Source organism: Spermophilus citellus (assembly GCF_964194105.1).
Source record: "Spermophilus citellus genome assembly, chromosome: 9".
In the NCBI taxonomy this organism is placed as follows: Eukaryota; Metazoa; Chordata; class Mammalia; order Rodentia; family Sciuridae; genus Spermophilus; species Spermophilus citellus.
Window position 1 is genome coordinate 13,241,903 of NC_138191.1, and position 13,868 is coordinate 13,255,770.

Below are 13,868 nucleotides of genomic sequence, written 5' to 3' on the forward strand. Positions count from 1 at the left end.
TTTACAGAGCATAATTTCAGAGTTGGAGGATATACAAAAGGATAAATCAATCCATAAGTTTGGAAGTATTTCTAAAAAGAAGAGTGGTATGTTAGTTTCTGGCCCCACTACATGATGAACCCTGCTGGTTGTGGAGAAAGGAGAAACTGATCTGAACAAGACCACACTCTACACAGCTGTCCCTGGCATTCTTCCACCTGTTAGAACCCAGGATTAATTTCATTAGTTGAATCAAAGCATGAAACTGTATTATATAATTTTTAGAAAACAACTGCTGATTGCTGATAGTTGATAGGGGAAGAAAAATTAAGAGCTGTAATTTTCCTACCAGCCATTATTCATGTTAACAAGGACTGGAAACATTATGAATGAATAAAACTCTTACATCAGACCAGAAAAAATAACAGCTGAATCCCCTAAAGGATTATATATTCTATTATCAGACATCTGAAGAAAATAATTCCATATAAGTGGCTGCATTAATCAGCATCATAATATAAGTAGAAAGAATCTTGCCCATTTCTCTAAAGCAGCAACTAGAAATATTTACTTTTTGAAAATAGAATAACCATTTGTTAAAACATATATATTATATATGTGTGTATATATATAAAATAATGAGAATATTTTTATGTTCCTATGCTTTGCAGGAGTTTACAATCTTAACTGAAATGACAGCTACATATGAAACTAATTATACTAAAGCATATTTAAAATAATCTTTTTAAAGATTTAATAATATTAGTGTAAAAGTCAAGGTCATGGACTTTGTGTTGTTGCAGAGAACAAAAGGAAATATGTCAGAGGAAGAAAAAGGAATATAAATCAATTGTCTCAGATTTTTAGGTCATAGAATTTGTCTTAATTCCAGAAGCCTTTAGGGAAAAGGTAGTTACTTTTTATTTTGAAATAATTTCAAACTTACAGAAAAGTTATAATACTGAACTCCCATATCCCCTTTATTCAGATTCATCAGTTTTTGACATTTGCCTTCATTCTTTCTATACATACAACTTATTTTCCTGAGCCATCTTAGAATAGATTAAATACAAAATACATCCTTTTCCTCTTCCTTATCTTCCTCCTCCTTCTCCTCTTTCACCTCTCCTCCCACTTTTTTTTTTTTTTATTGTACTGGAAATAGATCCCAGGGGCACTCTACCACTGAGCTATGTCCCCAGCCCTTCCCCCTTTATTAATTTTTATTTTGAGATGGGGTCTTGCTAAGTTGCTGAGGCCAGCCTCAAACTTGAGATCCTTCTGCCTCAGCCTCCTGAATCACTGTGATTGCATGGGGATTGCATACTTTATTCTTTAATAACAGTAGTATGTATATTCTAAAAACAAAGGTGTTCATTCTGGAATCACAATATAGTTATCAAATTCAGGAAATATGACCTTGATACTCTAATCTAGCATCTGTATTTAAATTTTGTTAATTGTCCCCGAAAAGATGAAGTTTTTGTTGTTATTTGTTTGGTGCTGGGGATTGAACCCAGGGCCACACCCACACGCTCTACCACTGAGCTACATTCCCAGCTCTAAAAAGATGAGTTTTAAGAAGAATCATGTAACAATTTTTGTAATTTAAACTTTAAAACTTGTGGGAAGTAAGCCATAGAAGACCTCAGAAATTTGGTAATGATTGAAAAAGTATTTACAGGAAAGCATGAATGCGCAGGCTCAGATTACAGTACAAATGGGATTTACCTGCCCTCATATGAGAGTTTTGTTCTGGAGAGCCCATTTGGTGAAGTAATTCCTAGAAGGCTGTGTATTCTGGATGCAAGGACGGTGCATTTTGTTGAGCTTCCATGTAAAAAGTACACTGACTTGTCATTACTAGGTCTTTACGATACTGAAACAATATCTTCTTTGGAACTTCTGTTTGTGTTCAGGCTTCCGGCCAGCTAGGTCAAGGTAGGAAGGGCAGCTTGGGGAAGCAGATCCTGCCATATATCCCCCAACAACGTGGTCCCTGACGCTTTAGCAGCCAGGCGTCTGAAATGTCGGTTCTCTGAGACTTTGCAGGACCTGCGACCCTTCCTCGTCTACCTAAGGCGCCATCGCAGGTGTGATTGGGCGCGGGCGCCAGACTCCGGACGTCATTTCCGGTTTGGTCTGTTGGGAGTTGGTGACCGCCGCCGAGGCCAAGTCCAGCCTGCCAAGGTTGTGTCTGCCCAATACTGGACGCCTCTGGAAGCCATGGCTTCCCCGCTGAAGCTAGAGCAAGACGTGCAGGGGAAAGTAGATTCGTTCCGTGCTCGTATCGCACAGGAGGCCGAGGATCTGGTGTCCACCTTCTTCCCCCAGAAGTTGTCAGAGCTGGATAGCCGGGTCCAGGAGCTCCGGCTGCAAGACCTGTCCAGAATCCGTTCGGTGCCAGCCCCGGAGCCGCCCGCCACCCCAGACACCGCGGGGGATGGTCCCAACCGGGATCCTCTGCCTCTGCAGACCCAGTCTTCAGTCAAGGTGCCTGGTGGCGAGGGACGTCTTCTGAGGAGCAACCAGCATCTGGTGGAGCTGATTGAACGGGTAAAACCTGAGATTGAGCTGCTGAGAGAGAAATGCAACACTGTGCGGATGTGGGTGCAGCTGCTCATCCCGAAGGTGGAAGACGGCAATAACTTTGGAGTGTCTATCCAGGAAGACACCGTGGACCAGCTATGGACTGTGGAGAGCACAGCAGCCTCCTACCTACGCCGCTTCTCCACCTACTATAACACCCGGGCCAAACTCGTGTCCAAGATAGTGAAGTACCCCCAAGTGGAAGATTATCGCCGCACCGTGGCAGAGGTGGACGAAAACGAGTACTTGAGCGTACGCCAGATCCTGCTGCACGTGCGGAACCAGTATGCCACCTTGCATGATGTGATCCTCAAAAATATTGAGAAAATCAAGACCCCTAGGAGCACCAACACCGACAACCTGTACTGAAGACCTTTCTCCACCCCACTTTACTTCAGGAGTTGGCCGAGCTGTTAAGGCAGCTAGAAGGCTGGTTATTAACGACTCTACAGATGATCGAAATGACTGGAAACCTGTTACCATTTAGTTAGAATTTCATACAGCTATCCTCACACTGAATCCTCTTTTGGTATTATTTTTTATTTTCCTTTTGGGGTACTATGGGGACAAACCATCTGGTAGAAAGTGGTAAGGTTGTCCAAGGAGAAAGGACTGCCATTTTAAAAGCAGCTTTGTGGATGATTGTTGGCCAAGGTTTATTTATTATGGCATTGATGACATTCAATGGCTTCAGGGGTTCCTTATAAAGTTAAAAGGAGAGTTAAATGAAACTTTTCCTGAGCTTCTACTAAATGTTACTTTTTCAAAACTCCTTAACACCATAAAAATTTTTTTCCAAGAAAGGAGTTTAAAAAGAGAGATGTTTAGCTCATTGTATGCCTCCAATTTGCAGATTGAAATAAAACATGGTTATATCATTTTATGATGGTCTATTGTACTTATCTGAACTTTAATTTTCAGAAGTATGGGGTTCCCCTCCTCCTCAGTTGTACTCACACCCTTGATATTTTTCCATACTGATACATAAGAATAGATTTTAATTCTCCTAAAGAAATGAACTTCCACCTTTCTTAGAATGAAGAGAAATCTGTGAACAAGGCTTTCTTACATAACCTTCTTCTGCATATACATTTATCTCAGAAGTGCATGGTAAACCCTTCAAGTCTTAAATCACATTTACTTTTTAAAGCCCTCGTTAGAATTTCCCTCTCAAATCGTATTGGTCATTCTTTCAATATAAATGTGACTGGTTCTTCTTCCATCTGCTTGCTTTGCTGTCTTGTTGAAGGGAAACCTGTTTGTAGTTCTCAACAGTCACCTGTACTACTGGTATTTTTAAAGTTAAGCATTTACAGATTTCATTTACAGGTAAGGTAAAGTACTGTTCTGTGAGCCATGTTATGCACCATGGAGAATTTGGGGGCTTATGATGTGATGTGATGAATTAGTCCTTTTTTCAAAAAGGTTTGTTCAGAGTTTCATCTTTTTTGATGATAAAAGTATTTTAGTCACTTGAAATATATTTATTCAGAACACCATTGTCTCAGTGTAATTTGAGGATATTGACCACTCAACACTACCCATGAAAATTATATAGCACAAGTTTGATAAAAGGGTGAGTATGAGTTAATTTTTGATGTCTTTTAGTTTATAGGGATGAGATTATTTCTATGCATAATTGACAGCTTCATCTCTTTTTCACATTTAACTAACTAGACTGTGCTCTGAATTCTCATGATATTTTTAAGACTATATATATAGAAGGTATATCCTTAATCTTTTAATATATTTTGTAATAATATTTGCAAGCAACAATTTACTTCTCACATGAAACTTTTTGTAGGAAAATTATGGAGAGTAAACTTATTTTTTTGTAAGAAATGAGAATATATTTTCCAATGAAATTTTTTTTTCTACATAAGACCTTTTAAAACAAGGTGACCATATAAGAATCAGAGTCTAGTATCTATTATTAAATCATTTGTAATTCCACCTTTTATTATCCTTTATAGAATATCTTTGTAAGGATAGAACAAGATGATTTCTTGCTGTAAATGAAATTAACCTGATATCTTGCTATAACATGACTATATTAGCTTTTTTTAAAAAAACTGATTCTAAGAATTCTCCTTCCCCACTACCAATTTCCCCATTTAATAAGATAAATCACTTTTGAATAAGACTTTTTCCTTTCAGAGGGTCTTCAGAAATATGTTTTGGTTACCAAGGGTGAAAAACAACATGAATCTTGATTGTGCAGACTTGACTCTAAAAGCTGCTGTAAAAATGATTTCCTACTTAGCAACAAGAATTTTTTGACGTGTAAAGCTAAGGTGTATTCTTTTGCATGTTTTTTTAAAAAATAAATATTTCTGAGTTTGAACCCATTATTGGTGGGTGGTTTTTTTGGTTATTCTAAGGGAATAGTGACACTCATAGGTTTTCTGAGGCAATGTCATTATCTGTCCAGGAAGTATCTGATTCCTGGAATTTCATTTGCTTTTTCACTTTCTTGTCTGTGTCACCTGAAGGAATAAAAAAGGAATATATTTCTCCATGAACAAGGAGAATTAATTTGAGACACAAAATTGTTTTAATCACCATTTAAAAATTTTTATCTATAGTTATACCCAGAAAATGTACTTTATACTTTGGGCCTGTCCATACTAAAATGCATACGAATGTTTGCCTATTCTAAACCATGGAGATTGAAAAAAAATTGTAAGCTGGCTTAGTGGAAAGTTCATTTTTAAAGTAAACTTCCCAAATATGATAACAAGGTAAAACAGGTTTATTCTTTATTTATATATATATTTTCAGATGTATTCTTTAAAAAAATACCAAAAAAAATGACCAGAAAAAAAAAAAAGATTCCCTAATAGACATCTTGCTTGCATTTCACCTCTGCCTCCCAAGAGTTCTCTTTATTTCCCTTGTAAGGTTTATACTTGATTCAGAAAAGTGCCAGGAACTTCATCATTTGAATGGCATTTAGTTGTTCACAAGTGTGAAGTGGACTATGTAAGGAGCATCTAAGTGTTGCTTCATTTTTCAACTAACAGTAATCCTCTATGGTTTTAAAAGATCTGTTCTTTGCATAATAGCAATCATCTTTGTGCTGTTCTTTTTACTCATAAACTATTAAACGCTGAGCCAGACTGAAATAAATTGTTTCTAATCCCAGGCATTCCTTTTACTAAGAAAATATGCAGGTACTTTGTAGTTAAAGATTTCTGGTATTTACATTTTGCTCCCTGCTCTAACACTGTATCAAACTAAATTGATGGTGGAATGCAAAGTCCCTACTTTGCAAAAATGAATCCCTTTGTGATTTTCCCCTTTCTCGAAAATGGTTGGAAAAGCTTTTATAGTAATAAGCCTACTTTAGAATTTAATGTTAAAACATGGTATCCATTATGAATTAGTTGTCTGTTATTTGAGTAGAGATTTAAAGCCTGTTTTGTCCCTTTTAATAAGAAAACTGAAAAGAGGAGGAGAAATAATATGCATTGTGTGTTTACAAAGTAGGTTTACATTGAAGAAAGAAATTTAAGAAAACTTCAGAAATAAAAAGACCTGCCATGTTCATGGATAGGCAGAATTAATGTTGTTAAAATGGCCATTCTACCAAAAGCAATATACATATTCAGTGCAATCCCCATCAAAATACCAGTGATATTCTTCATGAAATTTTAAAAAAAGTCCTAAAATTCATTTGAAAGAAAGACTGATAAGAGTCAAAGCAATTCTAAGCCAAAAAAAGCAATGCTAGAGGCCATAATACCTGACTTCGGATTATAATATGGAGCTATAGTAACAAAAACTGCATGGTACTGGCATAAAAACATACATAGATCAGTGGTACGGAACAGAAGACACAGAGACAGACCCACATATCTACTACAGAACAGAAGACAAAGAGACAGACCCATACATCTATCATCATCTGATCCTTGGCAAAGGTGCAAAAACATACATTGGAGAAAAGAGCTCTTTTAAGAAATGGTGCTGAGACAACTGGTTATCCATATGTAGAAGAATGAAACTAGACCCTTATTTCTCAGCCTGCACAAAAATCAACTCAAAATGGATCAAACACCTTGGAATTAGACCAGAAACTATGCAACTTCTAGAAAAAATAATGTAGGGTCAAGAGGCTGGGGTTGTAGCTCAGTGATACAGTGCTTGCCTAGTGTGTATGAGGCACTGGGTTCAATCCTCAGCACCACATAAAAAATAAATAAATAAAATAAAGGCATTGTGTCCATCTACAACTAAAAATATATTTTTTAAAAATGTAGGATCAACATTCCAGGGCTCCTAAAGTTAATAAATGGGATGGTGTCAAATTAAAAAGCTCTGCACAACAAAGGAAACAATTTGGAATGTGAAGAGAGAACCTAAAGAACCTGAGGAAATCTTTGCTAGTTACTCTTCTGACAGGATTAACATCTAGAAGATATAAAGGAAGAAAAAACTTTATACCCAAAATCAAATAACCCCGTTAATAAATGGGCAGGTGAATTAAACAGACACTTCTCAGAAGAAATACAAATGGCCAACAGATATATAAAAAAAGTTCGGGGCTGGGGATGTGGCTCAAGCGGTAGCGTGCTCGCCTGGCATGCGTGTGGCCCGGGTTCGATCCTCAGCACCACATACCAACAAAGATGTTGTGTCCGCCGAGAACTAAAAAATAAATATTAAAAATTTTCTCTCTCTCTCTCTCTCTCCTCTCTCACTCTCTCTTAAAAAAAAAAGTTCAACATTATTAGCAATTAGAGAAATACAAATCAAAACTATACTAAGAGTCATCTCATACCAGTCATAGCGGCAATCATCAAAAATACAAATAATAATAAATGCTGGAGAGGATATGAAGAAAAAGGACCTTTTACATTGTTGGTAGGACTGTAAATTAGTATAAGCACTACGGAAATTAGTATGGAGGTTTCCTAAAAGACTAGGCATTGCATCCCCATATGGCCCAGCTATACTACTCTTCCATATTTATCCTGAAGAATTAAAGTCATCATATAGTGATACATGCATACCCATGTTTATGGCAGCACCAATCTAGTCTATCAACAGTTGGATAAAGAGAATGTAATGTGTATACACACACAATGGAATTTTATTCAGCCCTAAAGAAAATTGAAATTATATCATTTGCAGGAAAATAGGTAGAGCTAGAGACCATTATGTTGAACAAAATAAGTCAAACTTAGAAGGTCAAGGGTCCAAGAGTCTTAGTTTTCTTTCATATATGGAAGCTAGAGAGGAAAAGGAAAAGAAAGATGGGGGTTGGGGACCTCATGAAAATCAAAGGAAGATCAGTAGAGGAAAGGGACCAGTGTGTGGGACGTAGGGTTGAAGGGGGAAGTGCTGAGGAGTGATATTGCCCAAATTATATTGTTAAATTGTGTGCATGTTCAAATACGTAACAGGTCCCATCATTATGTACAACTATAATGCACCAGTAAAAATGTGGAGAAAAATTGTTTTTAAAAATCATTTTGGAATTAAATAATTTTAGTTTTAAATTCCCTGTAATTCATGAAAGTCACTAAAATTTGATTGGAAACTCTAAGATTAGTCAATCTGTATTTTTTTAAAAAATTTTATTGCTATTTTATAATTTTACATAATAATGGGATTCATTAAGTGCATTATAATTATATGCAAAAGCAGAAATTATTGTGTTATATTTGTATATGGTTTTTAGAATGTAATGAAATACCTTTCCATGCTTGATCTTAGCCAGAAAGCTGAAAGGCAGTGGAATAACTTTCTTAAACCACATAAATGGTGTTACAGTCACAATTTTAAAGTTGTTCTTAAGCTTTTGAGTTTTGAGTTTTAAAAATTACACAATTGTTTATAAACTTTTTGTTATCAGAGACAACACTTTTTGTAGTTTCTATGAGGTTTACATATTCCTATAGATCTCTTACCAAATGATTTGAATCATTAACAGATAACTAGGTGATCAATTTAAAATATTTGTTTTGTTTTTAATTTCAAAAGGACTGTCTCACTGCTTAGAAATTTGAAATATCAAAAAGGAGAACTCACCCATAGTATACTAGTCTAACAAGAATATTGAAATTTATGTGTTTCACTTATTTTAAAGGATGTATATATGTTTTTACATCATATCAATTTAACATGCATACTTTTGTAAAGGATAAGCATATTTTAGTTTGTTTTAATATTATAATTTTATTTGACTGATATCTTCATATTCAGATAACAATAGATAAGTCCCCATCCATTCTGTCTTCCAAAGATTCTTAAGGTTCTGTTCCCTAATTGTGAGAATATTTGCATCAGGATTTTGTTTTGTCTTTTTTAAAATTAAGAGTGAGAAAAATAGAAATAAATAAAATTAAGAGTGAGAAAAATAGAAATCAAGTGTTTGAAAGGACATGACTATAAGAATATCCAGATAGATTAGGAATTACTATGTTGTTGTTATTGTGTGTGTGCTCACACACGAATTGAACCCAGGACATCTCATATGCAGGCAAGCACTTTACCACTGCATTTTACTTCCATCCCTATTCTACTTTCAAATTGGGCCTCCATAATTGCTTTAGCAATATATCTGTGTTCATTTTATTATTTCTTACCTACCTCCTGCTCGTCCTGAAAAAGCATTTAATCATCTGTATTAAAGATCTCCCACAAAGCAATCACATTTTCTTATACAGATCCCATGAATTGTTCTGCTTATGTGATTTGGTATGAGTAGGAGGGAATCTGACTTCTGTCAACATTTAAACATTTATGAAAAATGCTATTGTTCATTGACATCAAGGCATTTAAAAAAAAGTGGGGGGGGGGACCAAAACAAAAACAAAGGATCCGGTCAGTTAAAGAAACAGGTGCTGTTCTCTACTCTCTGCATTCAAAAATTATGCTGTCAAGATATAGATATATTTGCCTACCTTGGACTGAAATTATCTGTGGTAAACAGAGTTTTATATAAGTTTCATTGTCTTTTCATCAACTGGTGTTTTTTATTTGCTTTCTATACTTTGGTGAGTCTTCAAGGTCCACCATAGAATTTTATCACTGAGGCTTAGTGATCCCATTTATTCAAGTTTTCACATTTGACATTCAAATGTTTCACTAGTAAGCTGAACTCAGTGAATTCTCTTAAGTACCATCAGGAGAATTCTATTCCTTTCACAACCTGACCATTTATTTAGCTTTATTATTTAATTTCATTTTGTAAAAAAGTTTTACATTGAAAATAATAACATTGCAATACTTTGAAAATAATAACATTATAATAACATCTAAAAATCTGATTCAGAAGTAGACAAAGGCCAAATAAGCTTTAATACTATTTTTTGGCTTCTAATTAAAAAGTTTTCATATCACAATAACCTAAATATTTTAAAGTACTCTAGGCAGTTCTTTAGTATTCCCGGTGATTTCACTATGTCTTTTCATCCTGCAACAGCTGCAGGTTATTCCAAACATCTGCACTGAATCCTCATTCTGTATAACTCCAGTTGAAAGCAACTCTCTTACCCCATTAATAGCCTCAATAATTCTCTATTACTTTTCTAACCAAGAGTTAGGGAGAAATAAGTTTAGTATATCAGAATGAAGAATTACGAAACTTTCTTTTTAAAACTGATTCTCTATGGTCATGAACATACTTCTTTATTTGCCCATGTGTATTTCTATATTTAAGAATTTAAGAGTTTCCTAAATACTTAAAAGTTAGTATATTAAATATTTTTAAAAGTTTTTTTAGCTTTATTAAGTCTTATTTGGTAATATAAAGACAACATTCTGGGTAAAATATTTCATAGATTTTAAACAGTACAATGAATTCAGCACTTCACTATTATTCCTCTACTACTTCCATATTGGTAAACATTTTTCTGTGCTGTTTTTCTGCATTTTATGCTGTGGGATGGGCACAGAATTATTGAACCCATTACTTATATATTCCACAACTTACTCCAGTACATCTATTAGGCACCCATCCAGAACTGAAGAAACTTGAGACTGTATGGTTGCTTTCTGTGAGAGATAGTATTCGTTTAACAGATAACATGAAAAGATGCCTCTTAAAAAGCCATTGTTATGAACTTTTTGAGTTGGGGGTTAATATTTTTGATAATAACCCTGTGAGTCAAACAATCTTCTGCATTTAAACTTCGAGTCATCGTATGTGGTATTATGAGAAGTTGAAAGACCAATTAATGTGGTAGGTAGAATAAAAAATTATTTATGAATGCCATTTCTGTTTTAGAATTTAGTATTTAGTGTTCAGAAAGATTAAGAGTTCTGCATGTAGTGGTGCACACCTATAATTCCAGCAACTCAGGAGGCTAGAATTGTAAGTTTGAGACCAGCCTCAACAAATTATCTAGGCCCTAAGCAATTTAGTGAGATTCTGTCTCAAAATAAAAAAATTAAAAAAAAAAATGAAAGGGGTGAAATGTTTCTCGTTCAATCCCTGGTACTAAAAAAAAAGAAGTGTATTGGTAACAAATTAAGCTGGAATAGTTTAATTAAAGCAGCAAATGATTACAGTTTATTGAAAGTATCTCCCTAGTGTTATAGTATGTGTTGTTTTGATTTGTAAATACACACACACACACACACACACACACACACACACACATGAAGTTATGTATTAACTGAAACATGCTCATTCTGTAAAATTTGTGGGCAAAAAACTAATTATCTTCAGTTATACAAGAAAAAAATTTAAATTTGACTTTTGAAATTAAAAATTAAAGGATGATATTGGAAGAATGAAAATTTTGATAAAAGCAGAGGCTCTGGGGTCTGGGGATGTAGCTTAGTGGTGGAGAGCACATGGCCCTGGATTCAATCTCCAGCACTAAAAAAAATTTAAAAAACAGGCCATGGGAACTGTCGTAGAAAGAAACATTATATTACTCATATTTCTTTTAGTTCTTCCATTCCTACCTCAGAAATCATTTAAATTTATCCAGAAAGGTTAAATTTAAAAGTCGCACCTAGAAAATAAATTTGAGAGCATTAGTATTATTTTACAGTAGTGCTACATTTGACTTCTTATATTAATTTGGACATTTAAAACATATGCTTATACAAAAAGACAATTGTTATTCCTTTTTATGAATGAATACCAGAATATAGTTGTACCTTTAATTATGTCAGTCTGTTTGAAACTTCACTAATTTCTAGATTAGCTAAATTTACTCTGAAGTTAGTATTGAACGTTTTTGCTATACTTTCAGATTAATGGCTGATTTATTTTTTCAGATATGATCTTGTTCTCAGTAATTTCAAGAAGCAATATGACATCATTAAATTATAAAATTATGCTGTTTCATTGATTAATATATCCTAATGGTATATTTGTTTGTCTTTTTTGTTCAACTATATATGAAGCTTTTTCTGTATGTGCTCTCATGCTCAGAGTTAATATTAATTGCATGTATTAACCTATGTTTGAGAATATTTTTGATGTACAGTCTTAATAACATTATGATGTGCAGTAGACATACCAGTATATCATCCATTCATATATTCTTCTGTCCTGTTAACCAACAAACATTCTCACCTATTATAAAAAGGCTTTCCTATTTGTCATACTTAGGAAATATTTCATCTACTTATATGAAGCAGTTATTAAAGCCAGTTAGTCTTGAATGGCCAAAATATATTCTTTAGTCCAGACACTTTATCTGTTGGATACTTAAGTGTGTCTTAGTTGAGCCATAAATTGGATTTATATACATATTTTAGCAATATTAATGTGGGTAGCAAATAGAATCTGATTTTTGTGTTTAAATTTGAAATTGCTTTTGGATCATTTATAAATAAAAATCTAAGTTATACACTCACCTGAGGTTTAACAATTTAAAACTATTATTAATAAGCAATAATTTATATTATTATTCTGTATGGGAGTGATATTTATTTCCTATAAAAGTTTTATATTCTGAGAGTTGTCATAGATCACACTCTGGTTATTTTTTCTTCTTTTGTGGTACTGGGATCAAACTCAGGGTCTCGTGCATGCCAGGGTACCACTGAGCCACATCCCTAGCCCCTGGTCATTCTTTATAATCTTCTGCCCAAAGTTGAATGTCACATATTTAGATTATCTTTGTTAATAAAAAACATTACTCAGTCAGTAGTTCTGTTCATAAACAAAGTGTATTCTGGGAGTTATGGAAATAATAGATTCAAAGACATATAAGATAGTTTCAACTGTTCCTGACTTGAAACATATAAGAATAATTTCTGATATATAAGAATATCTATCTATTCACTATTCCTATTTTGATTTTAACATGTGACTATGTTAGAATTATTCATGTAAATCCATTTTGGGTCCTATTGATAATATCTAAATAACTTTTATGTTGATGTGAAATTACCTCAGCTCACCTTCACTTACTATCATTCTTGTATCTTGCTTTCTTATAATTTTACTTGTTCTTCATATAAATTAGAGGCTGTAAAGATTATCTATGAAATGTTTTTCCAGTATATTTAGCATCCTGATCTTTATGACTTAGAGTCACAAAAGATAGTATGCCTTTCTGACCACAAATACACAAGAAAGAGAGCAGAAATTTTGTGTTAAGGACAGTATGACTTGATAGATATATTTGTTAGGTCATTTTTAAACATTGATTTCCTTTTATTAGGGACAAAAAAACCCAGAAACCTAACCACATAGTGGGCAGAATACAGCACTTTTAACAATTTGATCAAGCGCCTTTTGTGAGTGAATTTTACTTTTCACTTTTAAGGTCTCAATATATTATTTTTCTTGTTGACTTTAGAAACATTTATTTTGATTTGGGGATCATTGGAATATTGGAATAAAATATATTAGAATATTTACACAACAATATTTACACAACAAATCCAAGCTTGGTCAGTTGTTCGGCTATCTATCTATCTATCATCCATCCATCCATCCATCCATCTATCCATCCATCTATCTATTTAAGTGAAGGCAGGGGTTACATGATCTGTGCTTTTGTTTAATATAATTTATGTCATTTCTGTCATATTTTGGTTGACTTTCTGAATGTGATTGCAGACCTTTACAGAAATCTCCTATATGATACTGAGACCTGAAATTTGCAGGGGATGGGGACAAAAATGATCATAAAGCCTTCAAAGACAAGAAATGCACAAATTGAGTCATGTAAGATGAAAAGGTATTTCCAGCACGGAAAAGAGGCAGTTCTGACACAGGAAACCTCACTGCAAAGTTAAAGATATACAGAAGAATGTGGTTTATCAAAGAAAGTAAATAAGTTGAGTTTGTTAGAATTCAGGGAGTATTATATAGGATAAGG

General features: G+C 34.1%; 2 protein-coding genes across 2 annotated transcripts in view; both read left to right on the forward strand.

Moving 5' to 3' along the window:
- Nucleotides 1-13,868, forward strand: part of ATF6 (activating transcription factor 6) — a 217,558-nt gene that overhangs the window by 125,351 nt on the left and 78,339 nt on the right. The window lies entirely within an intron of this gene.
- Nucleotides 1,930-3,152, forward strand: LOC308656592 (proteasome activator complex subunit 3-like). Its single transcript, XM_081307835.1, has one exon. It carries the CDS (start codon nucleotides 2,206-2,208, stop codon nucleotides 2,935-2,937), a length of 732 nt encoding a protein of 243 aa, XP_081163961.1. The 5' UTR covers nucleotides 1,930-2,205; the 3' UTR covers nucleotides 2,938-3,152.